The 25,138-nt window shown below is 36.8% G+C and overlaps 1 protein-coding gene across 1 annotated transcript in view; it reads right to left on the bottom strand.

Annotated features, from left to right (window-relative positions):
- The window catches only part of LOC126236319 (esterase FE4-like), a 236,416-nt gene that overhangs the window by 132,197 nt on the left and 79,081 nt on the right, over window positions 1–25,138 (bottom strand). The window contains exon 2 of the mRNA XM_049945533.1: window positions 21,090–21,227. Within this exon, the coding sequence (XP_049801490.1) occupies window positions 21,090–21,227 (138 nt within the window). The remainder of the gene's footprint in view (window positions 1–21,089; window positions 21,228–25,138) is intronic.

Below are 25,138 nucleotides of genomic sequence, written 5' to 3'. Positions count from 1 at the left end.
GGACCTGTGAAGAAATGGGAAGGAAGGAATATTGGGATTAATGTCCCACCAACATCGAGTTCATCAGAGATGGTGGAGGAATGGGACAGTATCCCACAGGCTTTGGTAAGGGGTATGACGCATCTCATTCAAAAGTGTCCAATTACAAGCAGGGCCAGTTCATATAAAACTGTGTTATGCAAGATGACAGTGAGAAGAAACTGTAATGTTTGCAGTGGAATCTTTTGGGGGTTTTGTTTATGTTGTTTTGTTTGTGTTTATCAAGTGGAACTGAATGTTTCTTTTATTTTTATTTTCTTATGACTGTTCCTGGCAGAACAAAATAGTTTTGTTTCCTATTATGTCCAGTACTGACAATAAATCACTGTGCAACATTTATTTTGACCACTGTATTATCAGCTGGAACTGACATGGACACACAAAAAGTAGCATATACATGGTACTTTTAATCCATTATTAGGTATGGTATTGTTTGTTGGGGAAACTTGGCTAACGTAGTACAGATATTAAAGATACAGGAAAAAATTATTCAAAATATGCACACTGTAAATCATAAAGAATCATGTCACCCATCATTTAGGAAACATAAAATATTAGCTTTCTCATCCCATGTAAGTGCAGATATTGTTATCAGTGAGTGAGTCTACTGAAAAATGAGACATCAGTATTTACTTCATTTGCAGACTATTAATTATAGCTATTAAGAGTAGTGTGTTTTTAAGATTGGTTAGTACCTACAAGAACATGTGGCAAGAGCAGGCCATTAATGGCTATTTTCACCTGTCGAGCAGGGCAGGTGTTGAAGTGTGGATGCACAGACACAAAATGGTTAGGCTATACCAACAGGCATAGTCTACTTAGTGGTGCAGTTATGGCTGTGTAGAAAACATCAGGTAGTAAATTATTTGAAGCATCTGCAGGAAGGCAGTTAATGTTAATGAGTGTATGGCATTGGTGGCTGGGAGACCCCTCACAGGGCGGTTTGGCCACCACTCCACAAGTTCTTTAACGCCACTATGGTGACTTGTGAGTGAATGAGGATGAAATGATGATGAAAGACTCAGAACACCAAGTCATATCGAGGCAGACAAAATCCCTGACCCCACCGGGAACTGAACCCGGGACCCTGTGCGCGGTAAGCAAGAACGCTACCGCAAGACCACGAGCCGCGAACAGGAAGGCTGTTAGACACAGAGAAAAAACAACAACACACTGAAGTAGGTACATATCAGTGATCACAATATCTGCGTTTATACCTACAACATTTGTATCTATAAGATTACCACCATTTCATATAGCAATCAGGAATTATTTGAGGCAAACCATTTTGTTGATATATGTTGTAACATGTCAGAATGGTAGCACACATTCTGAATACATCGATACCCCATGAACACAAGATCAAGATACCTAGATTATAAATCATATCCATTCATTACTGATACATTATACTCTCATATTTCAATACTTTTACTTCTCTATTAATATTTACATTGATATTAATTGCTATGTAACTAATTTCTGGAATTTACCTTATTTAATTTCGACTAAAATGTGTTAATGTGCAGAAAATTCCATGCTAATGGATATGCATATAATATTTGTGGGTGGTTGAATGAAATTATACTACTTTATTTCCATAAATGTGAGACAGCAAGAGATACATGTTAAACTCAGTGAAATATGAAAAACAAACTCGTTAGAGAAAGAACTTCACAACAAAAATAAAAATAAATAAATAAATAAAAAAACACACCTTCCTTTCTCTAAGATGTAAAGCACACAATCAATCTTTTGTAGCTTGTTGTCCTCATAGAACCCCCACCACCCCCCAGTGCAGAGCAGCACTGGTAGGTGATGTGGAGACAGTGATACACTTTGGTTAGCTCGTATACCATGATCTGACATGCAGATGAAGGCTGTCAAGTGGTGCGTAGATGGACTTGTCCTTTGGTGGAGGTACCCTTATTACCATAGGTTCTCAGTCAGGTAGGGCAGTGCCTGCAGGACCCAGCCTTAGCAGTGCACGATGCGTGGTCTGCATCATCTCAAAGCAATGATGGTGATACCTTGTCCACTATCTATGTGGGAGAAGAATCATGTTGAAACAGATCAGTTATTGTGTTGGTAGGTGATAGAAGGTCCTCTTATGGAACAGTAAGTCCTCTGTCATCCTCTGGGTCCTGAGGTACCCAAGCCAGTTTCAGTCATTGGACAGAAACCATGAAGGGCAAGCCATTCAGTAAGAATTTAGAATGTATGTTTGCCACACTGCAGAACTCTAAGTTATTCAGAGTAAGGCAGTTGTAGGGCTGCAGGTCTAGTGTCTTCATGAAGCATGGCAAGTCCACAATTCTTCTACACCTTATTTACAAATGCTCAAAGCATGTCATGAGTCTGAAGAGGGATGTACATACAGAGGCAATATGTTGTTTCACCTGTGTTACCAATGCTGGTAACTCACTGTCAGTTGGGGATGGAGTTGGAGTGTTGAAATCCAGGGAGAAACTGGCATTTGCCACACAACATTTCTCCCAGTGATGACTGCAAATCCCCTTTGTAAGCTGTTTGTACTCAAAACAACACCACTGGCAGCAATTCCATCCTCTGCATGGAATGCACATGAGAGAAGCCTTAAGAGGAAAGTGGCAACATTCGACAAAGCCGGTACTTTGGGAGAGGTATGCCATAGGTCAAAACCATTGCATGCCGCACAATTTGAATAGCTCAACAAACAGATATGACTCAAAATGTCGACTTTGGCCATGGTTATAGATGTAGAAATGTGAAAATATGTGGTCAACATCTATAGGAACTATAGAGCAGTTGTTTTGGCTGTCATATCTGTTATGTCCTTCTTGCATGCTGTGTGGTTCTTTAGTGGATACAGAAAGAGGAGCAGATACAGTTTGCAAACAGAGATTTCACATATTCATTTATTCTACATCTAATATCAAATAGTAAAAGTAATACATAACTTTCTAGCTATTCTGGCAGTCAGTTGCTAACAATAGATTTGAATATAGAAATATATACAGATACAAAGATTTATAAATATGTGAGTCTTTGATACAATTTCTATTCGGAAGATGTTTAGACCTGTCCACTACAAAAGTCTGTAAACGTTATTCAACAGGCAAACACACAAAGTGGGGCCAGTTCATGAATGTTTGAACTTAAGGGCACCTACCCCTGGAGCCCCAAAGAGGGGATGCTTGCATCTCATGGGCAGCAGCATAATCAATCATGGCAGTGCCCTCATGTTATGGTGGTGGCTGTAGAAAAAATGTGGCAGCATAACTGGCAGTGCATGAAATGTGGATGACCAGATAGTGACCAATACTGCAGTATCTACCAGCAGAACAGCTTCCACCCAGCAGGTCACTCTATCTATGGCTACTATGTAACAGAAAATGTATGAGTGTGGCAGTGGGCCCAGTAGATCTAAAGTGTACATGCTTTAATCTTCCTTTAGGTATCACATGATTACCATATTGCAGGAAAACTTGGCGACTGACCTTACTGCATTAGCAGCTGATGCATGTAAATGTCCAGTTCGTGCTGTTACCTTTCACAATGGGCCAAACGAGCCACTCTGTGACCAACTTGGTGGTCATTCAGAGAGCACATTGTTATAAGTTTATGTAAGTTATCAAAAATTATTCTGACGGAATTCTGAGAGACCAGAAGACACACTCTGCATAGTGAAGTATCACACCACACATGAATGTTGATGCCAGGAATCAGTACTCAATTCAAAGTCAACCCAGTGATGCTTTCATTCAAGAGTGCTGTTATCTGTTGGTCAGTCAGTTCTGTTTCTGCCATTGCACCAAAGTCTAAGGTGGCACTCATTGTGTTAATGCAAGACAGAAAATTGGTAACTAAATTATTGGCACCATTAACATGGCAAATATGTCTCATGAATTGCCTGTTGCAGTCTACATGATGGAAATGGCAAGGAGTGCAGTCCTTATTGGGGACGTGTACTGTGTGTTTCACAGGATGTCATCCAAATACAGAAAGCAGAAAGAGAGATTACTCAGCTTCCTATCAATGAAATGCTGCCACATTTGTGTGGCATTTTTGAGCCCAAATGGTGAGCCCAAAATCAGTACACCTTGCTGAGGTGCTACACTTCATCTAAACGCCATCCAAATGGTTGATATTATCACACTAAGAAATCTTGGTGCTGAAATACAGCATGCAGATTACTTAAAGGAGGGGCACAAATTCATTATCAAAGACCTGTGTTTTGTAGTGGTTGCCATTGAGATTGCTCTTAATACATTGGTGTCAAGTCATATGTCATATCCAGTGATGCCCCAAATAACCACACTTGTCATTTGTCCACTGTGCCACTTAACAGTGCAGGCTGCCATATCATGGGCAGTAGCATCTGATATGTATGGATACATGTTTGAACTTAAGGGCACCTGCCCATGGAGCATCAAAGAGGGGATGCTTGCATCTCATTGGCAGCAGCATAATCATTCATGGCAGTGCCCTCATGTTATGGTGGTGGCTGTAGAAAAAATGATGTTACCAGTCAGGAAACCAATAATGGTACTCACATCCCATTGCATTCTGAGGCTTGGGAGGTTGCTGAACAATGCAAGTTGAAGCAATAACATGTGTGCCAACAATCCAGCCCATATCAGACACTATCAAACCACTGATGTTGAGAAGCTAACAGACCCTGCAGTGTTTCAATGTCAAGTACTGTAATGGTCAAGTGAAGAAAATGACAGACTTCCATGCTGTGATCACATTGCATGAGCCAGTATCCACTCAGAGTATGATTCTTTTACATTCACTGTTTCCGCATATGGACCTCTGTGAAAATAGAGTGCCAAATATGAACTGAAAATGTCAAAGTAAGACAAACCTTCTATCAGAGACCAGTCATTTTTCCCTGTTCAGACTTGCACACAAATTGTTATTGACTCTTCTGATATTAATGAGATATGCTGGTTGCCACTTTCATTTTTTCACTTTGTGTTAGCACTGGCGTCTAACTGATCTATGTGGAATGACAACCTTCCAGGTCATATAAGAAGTGGTGCTGTGGGGCCTAAGAACATATACCATCTCTCTGCAACTATTGTCAGATCTTTCTAGAGCTTTTTTTTTCCAGTTCTCAGACATTCTGCTCATTCTCTCTGGATGTTACAATTATCACAAATGTTATTGTGTATGGTACAATTAAAAAAATACCTTCTTCATTGCATTGCAAGAGTATGGTACAGTTGTTGATATATATGAGTGCTATTTACAGAAAAATCACTTTGAGGAGCTTCAGTTTAATATAAAAGGAAAAGCACTTATTTTTGAACGTGATATGTATTGCTTTCTTTCCTAATTTCTGGTAGTATTAATGAAAATTATGTGTGCTGAGTAGTGCCTACCATCTGTAGAAAGATTAAATAAATATTTAAGAGCAATTCTGTCCCTGTCCCATTGTGCAATAAGTGTGTGATGCAGTCCCATTTGAATAAGTCTGTATTATTAACAGCACATTCTATGTATTTATTCAGATGGTAGTATTAAAAATCACAAATGGATGAACTATTGTTAACACATAGTTCAGGAAATAACACCTGAAATTGTTCTGATAACCCTGTTGTGGCGTAATAATTTCTTCACGAGTTTACAGAAGTACCCAGAATTTGACACCACAGGGTATAACTCAAAGACAATAAGAAAAGTAAGCTCGTTTTTAATTTCTTCTTGTCAGCGAGAGCAGAGGTTGTTCTGAGGGCAATGACAATGGTACCACTTAGTCACTGCATGAGATATTGAATGTAAACTTCCAAGAAGTCCTCCCATACATCTTCATTTCAAGAAAATTAATATGACGGTAAAGTATTGCTTATACAACATTCCTGGCTGTTCTGGCACACACTTTTCTAACATTACTTTTTTATAGAAATAACCTATACAATGTATACTATCAATTCTTGTACAGGTGAACATTATATCAGCTGTTTAACTGAAAGAATTTTATATGATTTTGAATACAATGTATTATATTTCAGGCTAAAATGTGTGAAAAGAAATTAATTTGTTAGTACTCTGTACGTACAGTTCATATTGCTCTTCTTTTGGAAATGTTTGAAATTAAAAAATGTCTGGCATGCTTAAAATTCATATTATTGGTTGCATAATTGAATGCTAATTATTCAATTTATTTCTAGATTCATTTGCAAAATAATGTTATGTCTTGGAGATGATTCTACTTTTGTCAGGGAAGTTTCTGAACTCTTTTGCCTTGTAAGCTCTTTGGAGTGTTGTGGTTACTGCAGAATATAAGGAGGAGTGGGCATGCCTCTGATGGAATTGGACATGTTTGTATGATTGACGTTAACAATGTAATTTGTGATGTTATAGAGGTGGAAATTGTAAAGGCGGCATGATATTGAAAAATGTTACAAAAAATAAAATTCAAGATAAAACAGGCAAATCTTTAAACATTATTCAGATCATCAGGAACCTACAAAATCAAAATTTCAGCCTCACGAATGTAACCCCAGACATGAGAACTGCAGCCAACAACAAGAGAAAATGAAGATAAGTAAAAAGTTTTTCTTTTTTATATCTTACACCTCTCAAAGCTTTCGAAACTTTTGAAGAACAGGAAAAATTAATGATGTATGGAAGGGTAAGATTATATGCATGGGCATCAGCTGTGATCAGTTGACTGATAACAAACTTTTGTCTGTTGCAGAAGAAGAAAAAGATTAAAAAAACAGATTTGTATCATTTGTAGTTTATATATTAATGGAGTCCCAATCACACAATGAAAGAAGACCTGAGAGCTGCCCAACAAAGCCGTATCAACAGTGATGAGATACTATGAACAATGATGGACTGGGTGAATTCAAAGAAGCCTTTACAACTACGACGAGGGACATCAATAAGAGAAAGGATAAGTACAAACTATTTCGGAATTATTTTTTTTTGTGATTGCTAGGAAAATGAATAGAGATGAGGATAGTAGTGATGAAGTGAAAGCTGTAGGATGCAGCCAGAACATGTTTGAAACAAGTGAAAGTGAAACAAGTGAAAGTTCAGTCAGCAAAGAAACGGCGAAAGCCGCTATTTCTCAGTTGATTTTGGCACAATTAGATCAAATGAAAACAGAAGAGTCTGAAAACAATAGCAAAATGGACAGGGCACAGTAACAAATAGACCAACTTAGTAATCAGGTTTCTGAGCTAAGAAATGGGTTGTCAGATGGATTAAAAAGTGAGAATAAAAAAGTTGATGTCTTACAAAGTAAATTTATTGTTTTGGAAAATGAGTTAATGCCCAATCTGCACAACAAAAGAAGATTGTTGATGATGTCAGAGTTAAACAGAAGGCCATTGAGGAAAAAATGGTTCACAACTTTAGTAGTTTAGATCAAAAAATTTTAAATGTTGAAAACAGTATGCTAACTAATGTAAATGTTTTAGATCAAAAAATTTCAGTAGTTCAGGAAAATTGTATTTACAAAAATCTTTAATCAAACAATGGAATTGTGTGGTCCAACATTACAATCAAAAGTTTTCCATCAGACAATTTACATCCAGTGGATTTTCTGCACCACTGTAGACATAGTTTTGCGTCAGGCATGAATGACTAACAAAAAATAAAATTTGTTAAAAGATGTCTTGAAGGTGAAGCTCTGTCTTGGGTAAATCTAAATTCAAGCCAGTGGGAAACAAGTTTCGAAAAGAGTTTTTTAAATAAATTTTGGTCAGAAGCAGAACAACAGAGAATTAAATGTGAATTTCTGAATGGTCCAAATTAAAGGAATAGGGATGGTACACTGAAAGAGATTTGTAAGAATCAACTTACCTTGACAAACCATTTGATGAAATGACATTGAAAAAAATGAAATGATTGTATGGCATTGTTGGCGGGGAGGCCCCATGCGAGGAAGTTCGGCCGCCGTATTGCAAATCCTTTTGAGTTGATGCCACTTCGATGACTTGCGAGTCAATGACGATGAAATGATGATGAAAGACACACAACATCCAATCATCACGAGGCAGAGAAAATCCCTGACCCAGCCAGGAATTGAACCCAGGACCTCGTGCTTGGGAAGCAAGAACACTACCACAAGACCACGAGCTGCGGACAATGACATTGATTGATGCAGTCAAAAGGAGATTACCAGAGAGATTGCAGTGGAATTTAGTACATGGACATGATGATTGCCTTGAACAATATTTGAACAATATGTTGACAGGCTGGATACGGTAGTAGAAAGAAGTATATGCCATAAACATTGAAATGATAGCGATCACAATGATAATAACTATAGAAACAGAGATAGTGGTAGCTTCTATCAGAGTCAGAATGGTAATAGAGACAGTAATTTTGAACATCAGCAGGAATAACCATGGGCAATTTAATAGGAGAAACAATCATAGAGGAAACTATTCAGGAAATGGCAGTCCACCTCAATGAAGATCCACAGTTTTTGGGTGAGGAAACACAACAACCGCAGGACCCCCAATCTACACTTACAATTAGACAATAATAACAGTAACAATAATCTAGCACAGGTACCTGAAGTTGAACAGAATGAACATCAGATTCCTCATTTGTGTTTTGATCAAAAGTTTTGGAATACTGTGTATAATTACAGTGATGTAGATAATAATCACAAACCAGAATGTGAGAGAAATGAGAATTTTGATGTAATGTCTACTAATGATTTCTTCTCTTGCTCAGATAACAGTGTTATTGATATATGTAAAACAAGTGATGACAGTATTGGATCTGAATTAGATGGTATTTTTTATGTAGGTGTGAATGAGAGCTGTGAAATAACTGAGGCTGGTAAGTCTGAGACTGGTAGCTTATTGCAAAGGAATTTAGGTGAAGTTGGTGACTTTAACAAAAATGAGACTTGTGTTGTTAATGATGTTATTAATGAAGTAATTTTGGAAGAATATGATGATGATGAAGATGATGATAATGATGATGATGAGTATCAGGTATTTGTAGAGTTTAAGAATAATGAAGTTTCAGAGTTATTTGTGAATACAGGTAAGGTAAGTGATGTATTTGATGATGTAGGTGAGAGTCATGGAATACCAGCCCAGTCAAAGCAGTTTTTCATTAATGTCATGCAGAGTAATGATCCAAAAAGCAAAGGTGAGTTATCTGTAAGTGTAGAAAATAAAGGTGATAGCTTTTTAAAGTTTGTTTGGGACAAAATTGATGACAACTTAGATAAATGTGCATTCTGGAATACATTAGTTGTCATTAATCAAAATTTGTATCGAAATTGGTGGAATGAAGTGAAAGAAGATCTAGGTAGGAAATGTAATTTTGACAGTAATGTATTTTGTATTCCTTAATAAGTGATGTTAGTTGTGCTATGGAACCCATTCAGTGTGTTCCATCTTTACTCAATAACATGAGTAACCAAAGTAATGCTATGATACCAGTATAGTTGGTAAAACCCTGCAAAAACAGTGTGGATGTAGCATTTGATAAAATTGAAAGTAAAGTGATCTCTCCCCCGCATGGGGCCTCCCGGCCAACAATACCATACAATCATCTCATTGCTCTCTCTTACATGAAGTGTCTAATAACAGAGATGATGATTCAAAATGTGGATGTCCATACATTAAGGATAAGATTGATCAGTGGGAAGGGAACTGTTTGATTGATACAGGTAGCCAAATTTGTGAGATATCTGAACAATTTAGAGACAAGATTAAATATAGAAAGAAGTTTGTGGGAATTCTTGTTGTAGGTGTAAAGATAAGAAGAGCTACAGATCAGAAAACCAAATTGGTAAAATCTCAGGTACTTTAAACATTTAGTATAGAAGGCAAAACCTTTGAACATGGATGCTTAGTGATCTCTGGTCTGGAAGAAAATATAATTCTTGGTATGGATTGGATAGTGAAAGTTGAGCCTTGTTTTGGGTGGAATGCTAAAGAATTGTTTATTTTGGAACCTAAAAGTAATACTTATTTGAATACTAATTTCTGTGTTATAAACTGTGGGAAAAGTTGTAACTATTTGCAAAAACATTATGAACCAAGGTGAGTATCAGGGGATGACAATATAGATTTTGATGAGACTGAGGACCAGGATTTTGAAAATATAATAGATTCTAAAGTAAGGGTAGCTACGACTCTTAATGAGGAACAGCTTATGAATTTGTTACTGGAATTTTGAAATGTATTTAGTGAAAAACCAGGGAAAGTGAAAGGCTATCAGTGCATGCTTAACCTTAAAGATCATCAAACTTTCTTTCTGAAGCCATATAATATACCATTTTCAAAAAAGAAAGATGTAGAGAAAGAAATTCAGAAAATGGAAACATGGATTGTAATTGAGTGCTTACAATAATCTTCTAGTTGTGGTCAGTAAGAGAAATGGTAGAGTAAGAATTGTTTTGGATTCTAGACATCTTAATAAATTTCTTATCAGAGAGAATGACTGTCCCGAGAACATGGATGACCTATTACACAAATCTGATTATGTAAAATACAGGAATAGTTTGGACTTGACTTCTGGATTTCACCAGATCCCACTTGATATTAACTCTAGAAAGTCTACAGCATTTTGTGTGGAGGTAAGTGTTTTCAATATTGTGGGTGCTATTTGGGCTAAATTTATCTGTAGCTGAATTCATAAGACCTCTGGATTCTGTCTTGGAAAGTTAAGTGAGTTCAAAATTAATTATGTATCTTAGTGACATTATGGTCACTGAAAAAACTTAGGAACAACATTTGGATCTATTAAGAGATGTGTTTTCAAAATTAGAATCAGGAGACATGACTCTGAAAATAGGTAACGGTAAATTTAATGTGGAAGAAGTTAAATTTTTAGGACATGTTATATCTAAAAAAGGAATTGCATGAGATAAAGATAAGCTTGATGCTATTGCTAGCTTTCCTACTCCTCGCAACAAAAAACAGCTTAAATAATTTTTTGGGTTACATGGATTTTATAGATAATTTTGTAGCAGCCATTGAATGCTCCATGGTTATGTGAACTTTTGAAGAAGAATACCATTTGGGATTGGAATCAGGAGTGTCAGGCAGCTTTCGATGAGATCAAACGACAGTTGTGTCAAAGACACATATTGTTCAGACCAGATTTGTCTCTTCCTTTTTGTATTATGACAGACAGTAGTGATGTTGGACTGGGCGCTCATTTATTTCAGGAGGTTGAAGTTGATGGTGTTATAGAACATAGATCTCTTGCATTTGCTAGTAGAGTATTGCAGAAACATGTAAAGACATACACTGTAACTGAGAAAGAACTTCTGACTGTACAATGGGCATTCAACAAATTTAAAAATTACTCAGTAGGTCACAAACTCATCACCTACACTGATCATAAAGCATTGTGTTATCTTCAGGAGTGTAAACTGTACCATAACAAAATTACTCATTGGCCTTGTTTTTGCAGCAGTTCAGTTATGAAATCAGATACATTAAGGGCACAGACAATGTAGTTGCTGATGTTTTGTCTAGGCTACCTTTAGGAAGTGATTTACCTACTAACTTTGGAGAAGGAGAGAAAGAGTTTTAAATTATGTACTTAAGAGGTGTGAAAGAGGAAAAACAGATCTTGAAAATTTGCAAAGATATCTGCAGGTATCAAGATCATGACCAAAATTGGAAATTGGTTAAGAGCAAGTTGGGTAAGAAAGGGGAGAAAACACAGAACAGTATTATAAGGTACACAAGGGTATTTTATTCAGGAGACATAAGACTGACTCAGAGGACTGGAAACGATGTTGGCTGGAACAGCGTATTGATACTTTAATTACTTATATGCATGATAGTTTTGGTCATTGTTGGTCACACAAAACATTCAGGAAAAATTCTATTTTTATAACATAGGAAGGAGACTAAAAAAAAAAGATTGCTAGCTGTGACAGATGTCAAAGAGTGAAGGTAAGTAACCAAAAAAGTAGAGGCCAAATGCAAAACATACTGCCAAATAGTAACTTATATCTCATGTCTGTGGATGTTTATGGACCCTTACCCAACTCTAAAAATGGGTTTTCTTATGTCTTTATGGTGGCTGATGTATTTTCGAAGTTCATAAAGCTGTTTCCTCTCAAGAAACCTACCAATAAGGAGATCACCTCTAAGTTTGAAAGCACAAATTTTCATCAGATGGGTGTTCCTAAAACAATTTTATCTGATAATGGTTCACAGTTTACATCACAAGCTTGGAAAAAGTTTGTTGATCACAGAAAAATAAGGCATATTCTGACCTCGGTGTACCCTATTTCGAGTAACCCTGCAGAAAGATACATGAGAGATTGGAAGACTGTTTAGAACATATTGTAGTAAGAATTATACCATTTGGATAGATTATGTCAGTGATTTTGAGAATAATATGAATAGCTTACAACGCTCCTCAACAGGTTTTTCACTCTCTGAAATCGTGTATAATTGCAGACAAGCTAACTTTATTTCTGAAAATGTTGAGTTTCCACCATGTAACATTCTGTCAATGCAAGAGAGGGAAGAGTATATTAGGGAGATGATGAAAACACAGGGGGATAGTAGAAAGCAGAGACATGATGATAAAGGTAGATTTTCTAAGTTTGAAGTATGAGATCTTGTGTTGGTGAAAATCAAAGAGAAATCTAAAGTGTTGACATCTTAGATAAAGAAATTTTTTGGTATTTATTATTGGACCATTCAAAATTCATGAAAATCCACATCCTAATGCATACAGACTTCTGTATCCTAAATCGAAGAAGTTGTCTGGATTATGCAATATTACTGAACTGAAAATATATAGGCATGATCCATAAATATCTAATTTTTGTTTGTTTGTTTGTTTTCCATTGTCATGAATTTGGTATGTGAGATGAATTGATTTCTAGAGTTCTACCTTATCCACTGACTGGGTTTAAATCTATTTTTAGACTCATAAAACTATATAATTGTGTTTTGTTTGTCTGGAATTTAGTATGTAAGATGATGTGAATTTTTAATTTCTATCTTATCTATTGACTGGGTTAAAAATCTATGATACAGTATATAATTATGTTCTGCAATAGATTTGTGCTTTAAAATTTGATACATATAAGCCATGAGACTAAATGAGATCTTTTTACAGTTCTGAAATGGGACAATATTCATAATTTGTACTGCAAAAATTAGGATTAGCATCTGAGCATATCTGTGTGCATCACCTTATTAGTCCATTTTTTTATTTGTTTCTTAATGTTTCATAAGTGAATACTTTTCAATCGCACCTGATATAAATTCCTTATAACTGACTTTGAAAAATGTCTGAGGAGAGCATATTTTGTGTGGTGTGAAGAAGGTACTGTGCAGCATATTTAGGGCACAAAACAATGTTTCAGGACTTGATGTGAATGCTAGACAGGAAGTTGCTTATCAGTTGGAGCGTGTGATGAGGATTCTAAGGAGGAAGTGACAGCTCTATCAAAAATTTTTGAGAAAGTAATGTATTCAAGAGTAGCCTTCCATATTTGTAAAAATAAAGTACTAACAAAATGTCAGTTCGGTTTTCAGAAAGGCTTTTCAGCAGAAAATGCTATGTACACTTTCACTGATCAAATATTAAATGCTCTGAATAACCGGACATCACCCATTGGTATTTTTTGTGATCTCTCAAAGGTCTTTGATTGTGTTAATCATGGAATTCTTTTAGATAAGCTAAATCATTATGGTTTGAGGGGGGCAGTGCACAAATGGTTTAATTCATACTTAACTGGAAGAATGCAGAAAGTTGAAATAAGTGGTTCATGTAATGTTAAAACAACAGCTGATTCCTCAAACTGCGGGGCTATCAAGTACGGGGTCCCACAGGGTTCGGTCTTAGGTCCTTTACTGTTCTTGATGTACATTAATGACTTACCATTCCACATTGATGAAGATGCAAAGTTAGTTCTTTTTTCTGATGATACAAGTATAGTAATAACATCCAAAAACCAAGAATGAAGTGATGTAATTGTAAATGATGTTTTTCACAAAATTATTCAGTGGTTCTCAGCAAACGGACTCTCTTTAAATTTTGATAAAACACGGTATATACAGTTCCGTACAGTAAATGGCACAACTCCAGTAATAAATATAGACTTTGAACAGAAGTCTGTAGCTAAGGTAGAATTTTCAAAATTTTTAGGTGTGTCCATTGATGAGAGGTTAAACTGGAAGCAACACATTCATGGTCTGCTGAAACGTCTGAGTTCTGTTACGTATGCTATTAGGGTTATTGCAAATTTTGGTGATAAGAATCTCAGTAAATTAGCTTACTATGCCTACTTTCATTCACTGCTTTCGTATGGCATCATATTCTGGGGTAATTCATCGTTGAGTAGAAAAGTATTCATTGCTCAAAAACGTGTAATCAGAATAATTGCTGGAGCCCACCCACGGTCATCCTGCAGGCATCTATTTAAGGATCTAGGGATCCTCACAGTAACCTCACAGTATATATATTCACTTATGAAATTTGGTGCTAATAATCCAGCCCAGTTCAAAAGTAATAGCAGTGTGCATAGCTATAACACCAGGAGAAAGGATGATCTCCACTATGCAGGGTTAAATCTGACTTTGGCACAGAAAGGGGTAAATTATGCTGCCACAAAAGTCTTTGGTCACCTACCAAACAGCATCAAAAGCCTGACAGATAACCAACTAACATTTAAAAATAAGTTAAAAGAATTTCTAGATGACAACTCCTTCTACTCATTGGCTGAATTTTCAGATATAAATTAAGGGGGGGGGGGGGGGGGGGGGGAACTTAAACATTAATGTCATGCAGTATTTTCTGTAATGTAATATCTTGTACAGACATCTTTCATTAACCGACACGTTCCACATCATTACGAAGTGTCGTATTCATGATCTATGGAACAAGTATTAATCTAATCTAATCTGATATGGGTGGATACATTCCCCACACTGGTGTATGGCTGTACCCTGCTGGACCAGTTGACTTACAATACCTCATAGGTGCTGAGTCACATACTTGAGCATCTGTCAACTGCAGCTTTGTTGTGACTGATATTTCTGAATTGTTAGCCAAGGCTGCTAAAGACAGTGTTATTCTGCATAACTGCATGTTTTTTCATGTAGGGGGACTGACTTTCCAATACATTATGTAACTTTAAATCAGTATGTATTTTTTTAGCAATTGTGATGAATCTTCTAGGTTTTTTTATACTTAGGTTAGTTTGTATGGACAGTTAGCAAATAGTGTGGAAGTCATTTACTAGTACAGACGATATAACAAGATGTATATATCTGATTTCATACACTGATTTTGGTTCTCAAGCTACTGGATTGTGCCATCATTCAAAGCTATTTATGACTATGTTTACCTGAATTTATCCTGAGTATTTCAATACTGTATCTGATTGGAACTTGAGTTATGGACAGACTCATGCTTAACTCTCTTTTGAGTATCCCTGGTCATCGTAACTGTGTGTGTGTGTGTGTGTATTAAAGGAGAATGTACAACCATTGATTGGGGCTAGATGCTTCTTACAATAACTCTTTGCATATAATTGAACTTATTGATATAATTATGAACTTTATTCATTTTGTTGTGTTGAAAGATTTTTTGCTGGTTTGTGTATCAGGTGTGGTTTCTATTCATGCGTTGATTACCGCATCATAAACTTAGGCTCTAATATTTTTCCATTATTTTGTCCTTTAATGAATCAGCATATCCTTAAATACTATGGTTTATATGGCTGACTGATTCCTACTCATGACTGAGTATATTCTTCTGGTCTGTACCCATCATTGTGAGTTTTTTGAGTCGGTTCGTTTGTCATACACTTAGGCTCTGGAATTTTTCTCTTCTCGTTTGAAGATATGATTTTATGGATGTAAACTTACAAATTGTATTTCCAGTAATTTATATTATTTCTGTATTTATTACTATAGTTTAATGTTGCAATGTTGTAGTGTCAACTTTGTATTATTTGTCTTGTGATGGTATGTTCCACAGAGCTGAAAATCTGAATGCCATATTCTGATATATGTATAGATTATGACTTCCATAGTAATTTTTTTATGTTTTCTATACTAAGTTATGTATCAGATGCTTCTATACATGCATATGCTATCCTGGGCATCATTTTGTTCACTGTTTGGCAAACCTTATAGTCTGTCACAAAATATTGTAAACATACTGCTTCCAAATTTTGTGAGGGGGATATTATAAAGGGACACCCTTCTCTAACATAACCTTTTTTTATGGAAATAATCTATACCATGAATACTATCAATTCTTGTATAGGTGAACATTATATCAGCTGTTTAACTGAAAGAATTTTATATGATTTTGAATACAATGTATTATATTTCAGGCTAAAATGTGTGAAAAGAAATTAATTTGTCAGTACTCTGTATGTACAGTTAAGATTGCTCTTCTTTTGGCAATGTTTGAAATTAAAAAATGTCAGGCATGATTAAAATTCATATTATTGGTTGCACAATTGAATGCTAATTATTAAATTTATTTCTGGATGCATTTGCAAAATAATGTTATGTCTTCGTTCTGATTCTACTTTTGTCAGGAACGTTTGTGAATTCTTTTGCCTTGTAAACTCCTTGGAGTGTTGTGAGTACCGCAGAATGTAAGGAGCAGTGGGAATGCCCCTGATGGAATTGGACATTTGTGTATGACTGACACTAACAATGTAATTTGTGGTGTTATAGAAGTGGAAATTGTAAAGATGGTGTGATATTGAAAAATGTGGCAAAAATAAAATTCAAGATAAAATATGCAAATCTTTAAACATTATTCAAATCATCAGGAACCTACAAAATCAAAATTTCAGCCTCAAGAATGAACCCCTAGATATGACAACTGCAGCCAACAACAAGAGAAAATGAAAGTAAGCAAAAAGTTTTTCTTTTGTATATCTTACCCCCCCTTGAAGCTTTTGAAACTTTTGAAGGGACAGGAAAAGTTAATGTTGATGTGTGGGAGGGAAAGATTACATGTCCCAAGAGATAAATGCGTCATGTTTCATTACAACATAGAGTAATCTATGCACTGATGTTACCAGTTATACCAGTGGCCCTATTTAATATGTGATTCATATTAGATGTCAAATGTTTCTCACTGATGCTTGCCTGATCTATAGGTAAAGGTTTACTTTTACACTTGTATTCTCCAAGCTGCTGTGTACAGAGAAAGTATTTCCTACTAATATCTGTGATTTTCTGAGCTATTCCTTTCACATACAGAACCACAGAAAAATGGCTGTCCATATGCCTCTGAACACTCTGTTTTCATATTTTAATAATTCCAAAGTGAAAAACATGATAAAGGCAGTTGAACTGTTCATTAACTTTACCCAAAAGCTACACACTATTTTGTATGAGTGACAACCACAGCCATAAGTAGACTTCTTGTATAATAACCAAATGGCCACTCTTGTAAACAATTTGTTTAACAACTGGTTTTGTAGCCTAAAAACCACATCATCAGATTAAATATGGTGAATCATGACAATAAAGTTAAATATTGCAACTTTACCATTTTGATTCACCATATTTAATGTGGTAATGTGACCTCTAGGCTGTGAAACCAAACATTGAGTAACTTATTTACAAGAGCATTCAAGCAGTTATTATGCAAGATGTTTACCCAAGAGCGTTTTGAAAAACTACACAGCCTTTCTTAAGATCCCCATTTAAGTTTCCCAAGTGTCTCTGTTAGATATAGCTTATACTGACCTGTTACTATTGCTACTTAATTCATACAACACATGCCGTCATGCCTACATGATAAAGTACTCCAAACACTGTTCAAGTATTCTAGAATTCATTGCATTAGTGCCTGAATAAATAATGGTTGAATTGAACTGCATCTCCTCATGGTAATCCAGTGATAATGCTTCCCTGCAGACAACAGCAAAGCCAGTGAACAACCAGAATATGCTGCTGAATACATCTGATGAGTTATGTATGTACCATATATTGAAAAGTTTGTGAGTCTATTATGCTTCCTTTGGTCACACTCATTATAATATATAAAGTTCTGTTGAAAACTCACTGTCTGGTAAAACATACTAAGTTTTGTTAACCAACAATTTGTTGAGCCTATTCCATATTAGTGAAGACACTACATTTGCATTTTTTGGTAATCAGCTTACCATATCACACAGTGTCAACTGCCTTTCAGAACTCTAGGAAGGCAGAATCCACTGCATTTACTATTTGCAAGATATCTTGTGCAGATAAGACAACCTGTGTTTTGCGCAACTGATTCTTTAGCAATATTGGTCTGTAATTGTGTACATTCATTCCTTCATCATTTCATACAGATGAGTTATCTACAACCCTTCTCAGTCCCATGGAACTATTCACAGTTTGTGGAATTCCCAATAAATATTTTTATTGTGGCCTTCAGTCCAGAGACTGGTTTAATGCAACCCTCGATGCCATTCTATCCTGTGCAAGCTTCTTCTTCTCCAAGCAACTACTGCAATCTATATCCTTCTGAATCTGCTAAGTGTATTCATCTCTTGGTCTCCCTCTATGGTTTTCACTCTCCACACTGTCCTCCAATACTAGACTGGAGATCCCTTGATGTCCTACCAACTGATCCCTTCTTCTAGTCAAGTTGTGCCACAAATTCCTCTTCTCCCCAATTCTATTCAGTACCTTCTCATTAGTTACGTGGTATACCCATCTAATCGCCAGCATTCTTCTGTAGCACCATATTTCAAAAGCCTCTATTCTCTTTTTGTCTAAACTAGTTACCATCCATGTTCCACTTCCATACACAGCTATGCTCCATACAAATGCTTTCAGAAATGATTTTTGCCACTTAAATCCATGCTCGATGTTAACAAATATCTCTTCATCAGAAACACTTTCCTTGCCATTGCCAGTCTACATTTTATATCGTCTCTACTTTGACCATCACCATTTATTTTGCTCCCCAAATAGCAAAACTCATCTACTACCCATTTCCTAACCTAATTCCTTCTGCATCACCTGATTTAATTTGACTACATTCCATTATCATTGTTTTGCTTTTGTTGATGTTCGTCTCATATTCACCTTATAAGATACTGTCCATTCCACTCACCTGCTCTTCCAAATCCTTTGACAGAATTAGAACGTCACTGGCAAACTGCAAAATTTTTATTTATTCTCCATGGATTTTAATTCCTACTCCAAATTTTTCTTTTGTTTCCTTTACTGCTTGCTCAATAACCTGTCTCACTCCCTTCCCAACTACTGCTTCCCTTTCATGCCCCTCGACTCTTATAACTGCCATCTGGTTTCTGTACAAATTGTAAATAGCATTTCGCTCCCTGTATTTGTGCCCTGCCACCTTCAGAATTTGAAAGACAGGATTTCAGTCGACATTGTCAAAAGCTTTCTCTAAGTCTACAAATGCTAGAGACATAGGACTGCCTTTCCTTAATCTATCTTCTAAGATAAGTTGTCGGTTCAGTATTGCCTCACGTGTTCCAACATTTGTCCGGAATCCAAACTGATCCTCCCAAGGTCGGCTTCTATCAGTTTTTCTATTCATCTGTAAAGAATTCATGTTAGTATTTTGCTGCTGTGACTTATTAAACTGATAGTTCAGTAATTTTCACACCTGTCAACACCTACTTTTGAATTATTATATCCTTCTTGAAGTCTGAGAGTACTTTGCCTGTCTCATACATCTTGCTCACCAGGTGATAGAGTTTTGTCAGGGCTGGCTCTCCCAAGGCTATCAGTAGTTCTAATGGAATGTCGTCTACTCCCAGGGCCTTATTTCAACCTAGGTCTTTCAGTGCTTTGTCAAATTCTTCATGCAGTATCATATCTCCCATTTCATTTTCATCTACGTCCTCTTCCATTTCCGTAATATCGCCCTCAAGTTCATCACCCTTGTATAGACCCTCTGTTTACTCCTTCCGCCTTTCTGCTTTCCCTTCTTTGCTTAGAATTGGTTTTCCATCTGAGCGCTTGACATTCATACAAGTAGTTCTCTTTTCTCCAAAGGTCTCTTTAATTTTTCTGTAGGCAAAATCTATCTTACCCCTAGTGATATACGTCTCTACATTCTTAGATTTGTCCTCTAACTATCCCTGCTTAGCCACTTTGATGAGCTATAAAAGGATAAAATTAGGCAGTATATTGAATAGCCTTAATTGTTTTTCAATATGGCAAGTGCTTATTACTATATCTCTCATTTGCAAAGCTGATAGTTATTGAACACTGATATATCATTATCTTCATGCACAATACATTTTTAAAAGTGGAATTTCATAGTTTGGCTTTTTGACTGCTGTCTTCAGTTTGAACACCAGACAGATCCATGATAAATTGTATGGAAGGTTTCAGTTCATTCATTGACTTAATATATGGCCAGTACTTCATAGAAGTTTGTGACAGAGCTTTCACCTGAATCTAAAATTAGAAACTGTTTTAGACTACATATGTAGCCCTTCTTATGGCTATAAGAGTTCCCATTCAGTTTTCTCTCTCAGTTTTCCTACTTTTTGCTTTCTATAGTGAGGTTTTCAACAAACAGGAATAGATGACTGACTGATACGTGCAGAGAAACTTCAAAAAGACAGGATGTGTGCTTGTTGCAGGTATCAAACCATCCAAAAGTATTCTGAATTTCTCTGATCTGACATGTCCAAGCTCATACCTGCCTGGCTCAGTTTGGCACATAGTGTGAACATGGCATAGGGCAGGCTCTTCCAATGCTGCCCCAGCATGCAATGATGCTCCTGGACACCACTCATCATGCTTACAGGCAGACAGAGGAAGGGTAGGCTACCTGCCAGGTGACCTATTGCAAGTGTTTGGGCACGCACAATCCACTTTGCCAAACCTGCCCATGTGCATTTCGCCAGAAGAGTAGAGTCATGCACACCATGACCCAGCTGCAAAACTATTCACACAACAGCTGTTTTCCCCACAGCCCATTTGTGCCTTTGGGTGCCCACCTGCCCACAGATGGACACTTGGTCTGTAATAGCCTAGCTTAGGGGATAGTGACTTAATGATTTGTTTGGTAGAGCTGTTGGTACAGTGTGTTTGGCAATACATCCATATAATACTGCAGATTTTAAAAACAAATAGACACATTACCTTTGGTGTGTAAACATTGAGGTAGAGGCAGTCCTCACTGCCCACATCTTCATTACTGAGCAAGTCGAGCTGAACACATCTACTTCCAAATTTTAGAGCATCCTTCACACCTTTCCATGGCTGTGCAGGTTTTGGTGGCTGCAATAAAGAAATTGGCTATTGTTTAGCTGTGCGAGGTGCAAGTGATTTGTAGTACAACTGTTATTTATCATGTATGAAATTTGTTCTTGTTATACACCTACTACCATTTCTGGGATGTGTACAAATCTTTTCAGAAAATCAGTGTAAATAAGTCAATACTTCTGAGAGATACATCTAAGAGGAGAAACAGGTTTGTACAAATGACAGCAGTAATATGCAACACCAGGTGTGGTAGTGTATATAGGAGAAATTCTTACAGTAGTGAATAGAAACATCCTCATCAGTAGACTGCCAGGAAAGTAAAATCAGAATATATGAATTATTCTAATTGATACAGCATCTTCATCATCTCAGTAGGCAAATGTGCTACATCTATATTAGCTCTTTAAATGTGTTGTTACATTAGCAACAATATTTTGCATTAACTAAGGCTTTGAAGTTTCATTTAAAAACGAAAAAGACAATGCCTTGTGTAAATATTTTTTAATATCCCTACTAACTTCATCTATTTAAGAAGCCCAGTATATCATCACTTTAATAACTTGATGAATATGTCTTGGCTTAGTATTTTTCGAGAACATAACTCAGATAAATAATGGATGAACAATTAAAATAGCTCAGTCTAACTAGGATGATGGTATTTTTGAGCATGTCATTGAGTTAGTGTTCTGCGAGAAAAGTGTCAGGTTCATGACAACATTCAGTTCAGTGTGGTAACAAGGAAATTTAGCTGTCTTCATATGTTGCTCAATAGTACACAGGGTGAATCACCTAAAACTTGCACTGCTAATATTGTCGAAATAGACTGTGCTATTGATGTGTGGTTTCCACAGAATGGATTTGTAGCCAGGGGTTCATACTGTTAGTCAATTAACAGAGTGTAATAAGATGTAGAAAATGTATTTCTTACGCAAACATATACTTTTTTGAAATGGAACAGGCCTATTGACATTAACAGACTAAAAGTAGTCTAAATTAAAATGTCAATGGTGTTTGTTGCAGGATTCTAGTGTGAGTGGTTAATGAGATATCATATTGTGAAAAGTTCACACACTGACACTTATACAGTACCTGGGTTGGCACACACTAAAGAACTATACAAGAGCATACACTAGTTATGTGGATTCTGACCAATAATGAGTCACCTGACCATCACAGGTTATGTTGAAAATGATGAGCGGCAGTGGCAATACATGTTTCCAGTCTGGTATGGTATAGCCGCTGCAATGGACTAGGCTGCAGTAATACTTTGTTGTATATCATTGAATGTAGTTGGTGTGTCCTTGTAGACAATGTCTTTCAGCTTTCCCTATATAAATAAGTCTACAGGCATCAAGTCCAGGGAAAGGGCTGACCACTGTACAGGTACTCTGCATCCCATCCAATAATTTGGAAACAATTTATGAAGACATTCTGTAATACTCCATGCACTGTGGGTTGGACAGCCATCATGTTGGTACCATAGGTTTCTCATAGTCTGCAGATAAATGTCTCCTAGCATTCATGAAAGATGGTCTTTTAGGAGGTTGCAATACTTGTGCTCGTTCAGTGCTTCCATGAAAAACAGGCTTATGAGCTGATGGTTCTTTATTTCACACAACATGTTTATACTCCCATGGATGTTGATGTCCCACATGACAAATGCAACATGGATTGCCAACAGACCAACAGTGTATGCGTTGGTGGTTTACCTGGTCATGATTGGTAAATATGGCTTCATCACTAAACAAGATACATGATACCTCTGGAGTATCCTGTCTTAATGCCCATGTAAAGAAGTTAACATAATTCTCATAATCATTTCCATGCAGCTCCTAATGGAGAGAGATGTGACAGAGATGAAACCTATGTTGATGGATAATGTTCAGGACACTCGCCTGTCTAATACCATTTCCTCGTGTGATTGCACAGGAGCTAACATGTATATCAACTACAAAAGCAGCAAGAACATTAATTACATTGTCTGGGTGTTACACGACCACTTTTACACAGCTGGTTGAAAAGGTTGATAAATAATTGCTGAGATGGTTGACATTTCTTGGGATATCTTGCCATATAAACTGTACAAGAACAAACTGCATTCTTCTTACACTCTCCATACACCATGAGCATAGTGGGGACCCATGCACCCTATCCAGCGTTGAGCTGTCTTCAAATTCTGCAGAACTGGCTTTACCCCCTCTTCTGTTGTCACTAGTTTCCTTCTGTTACGTTGTCTAGGCGTTACACTACCACTTTCACATAACTGGTTGAAGTGGTTGATAAATAATTAATGAGATAGTTGATGTCTATTTGGATATTTTGCAGCATACACAGTAGAACAATGAATTGCATTCATCCTGCACTCTACATACATCATAAGCATGTTGGCTTTTTCTGCATTAGTAAATACCATCGTCCACTCAAGACCTACTGCTTGGACTGCCACACACTAACTGACTAGCAACTCACAATGCACTCAAGGTACTCACAAGCAAATTGTAAGCAAACATAACAACATTGTACCTTGTAACTATGCAAGCTGAATGGCATAAACAAGTGTCGATGTGGAAACTTTTCAAAATACAACATCTCATAAACAATTCACACTAAAATCCTGCAACAACCACCTTTCACATTGTGATTTATCTTGCTTTTAGTTTGTTAATGTCAATAGGCAATGTTACATTTAAAAAAGTGTATGCTTGCACAAAAAATACACTTTCTAAGTATTATTACAAGCTATTGATCGCAGTCCCTGACAAACAATCAATTCTGTAAACACTGCATGTCAATAGTACCTTCCATTTCCACAATATTTGCAGTGCAAGTTTGACATGATAAGCCGAAACATTATGAAACTTGCCAATAGCATGTCACTACACCTATAGAACACAGTACAGTAGCTATTCTACAAGTCACCGATTCAGCCACTACTTGGTAGGTATCCTGAGGTATATGGCACCAGATGTCTATACAAAAACCATTCAGTTCCTGTAAATGATGGGCCAATAGTTCGTGGGCGCAATGTTGGTAATGATAGTGTTAGAGACATGTTCCACGTGGCTCAGACCAGATGAATATGGTGGCCAAGAACACTACTGTGCTCCTCAGACCAGTGTAACACAATTCTGGCCTTCTGAAATGGACAGTTATCTTGCTGGAAGATGCTATTACCGTCAGAGAAGATGTCAAGCATGAAATGATGTAGCTGGCCCATGTCAAAGCTTACGTAGTCCACTGCTCTCAAGTTGGCTCCAATTATTACCACAGCTCCAATGGGGACCCAGGTGAATGGCTTCATAGGTAATACTGCCCCATTGGTCTGCATCCATAGTTTGGTGCATCTTTCAAGCAGCCGTTCACCTGGATGACAGCATTCCCAGACATGACTGTTGACCTTTGTGAAATAAGAAAATTGATTCATCCAACTGGGCAACAAACATACTTCATTGGTCCACGCCACAATCCTGATGATCTGATGCTCACTGCAACTATTAACCGACAATTTCATTGAAAACATGTAGGGATCATCTACTGCGCAGTTCCATGTTCAACAATGAGAGCTGAACAGTGTGTTCTGATACTTTTGTGTCTACACAAGCCTTGTACTCTGTCATCAGATCTGCCACAGACCAGGCAATTCTCTGACCTTCACATTCTGTAATGAGGCATCCTGTGTCATAGACATCCAAAGGTGAGGCAAGAGGTGTCACTTGCCTCCTCCGAGAATCTGTGGTAGACTTTTCATTGATTACAGAAGTGTCACCTGTTTCTATACTCAACCACAGATTTGGTCTTGCTAAATGCAAGGGGAAACAATGTGGCTTTAGTAAATATTACAGTGTTTGGTTATGATGGTAATTATTGGTTATGATGGTAATTTATACTGGTTTCTTGTTGGCAGTTTCGGTGTAATTTTGCAATCT

This window comes from Schistocerca nitens, chromosome 2 (genome assembly GCF_023898315.1).
Source record: "Schistocerca nitens isolate TAMUIC-IGC-003100 chromosome 2, iqSchNite1.1, whole genome shotgun sequence".
Lineage (NCBI taxonomy): Eukaryota > Metazoa > Arthropoda > Insecta > Orthoptera > Acrididae > Schistocerca > Schistocerca nitens.
Note: the sequence above shows the minus strand (reverse complement) of the source record. Positions and strands in the feature narration are given on the sequence as shown.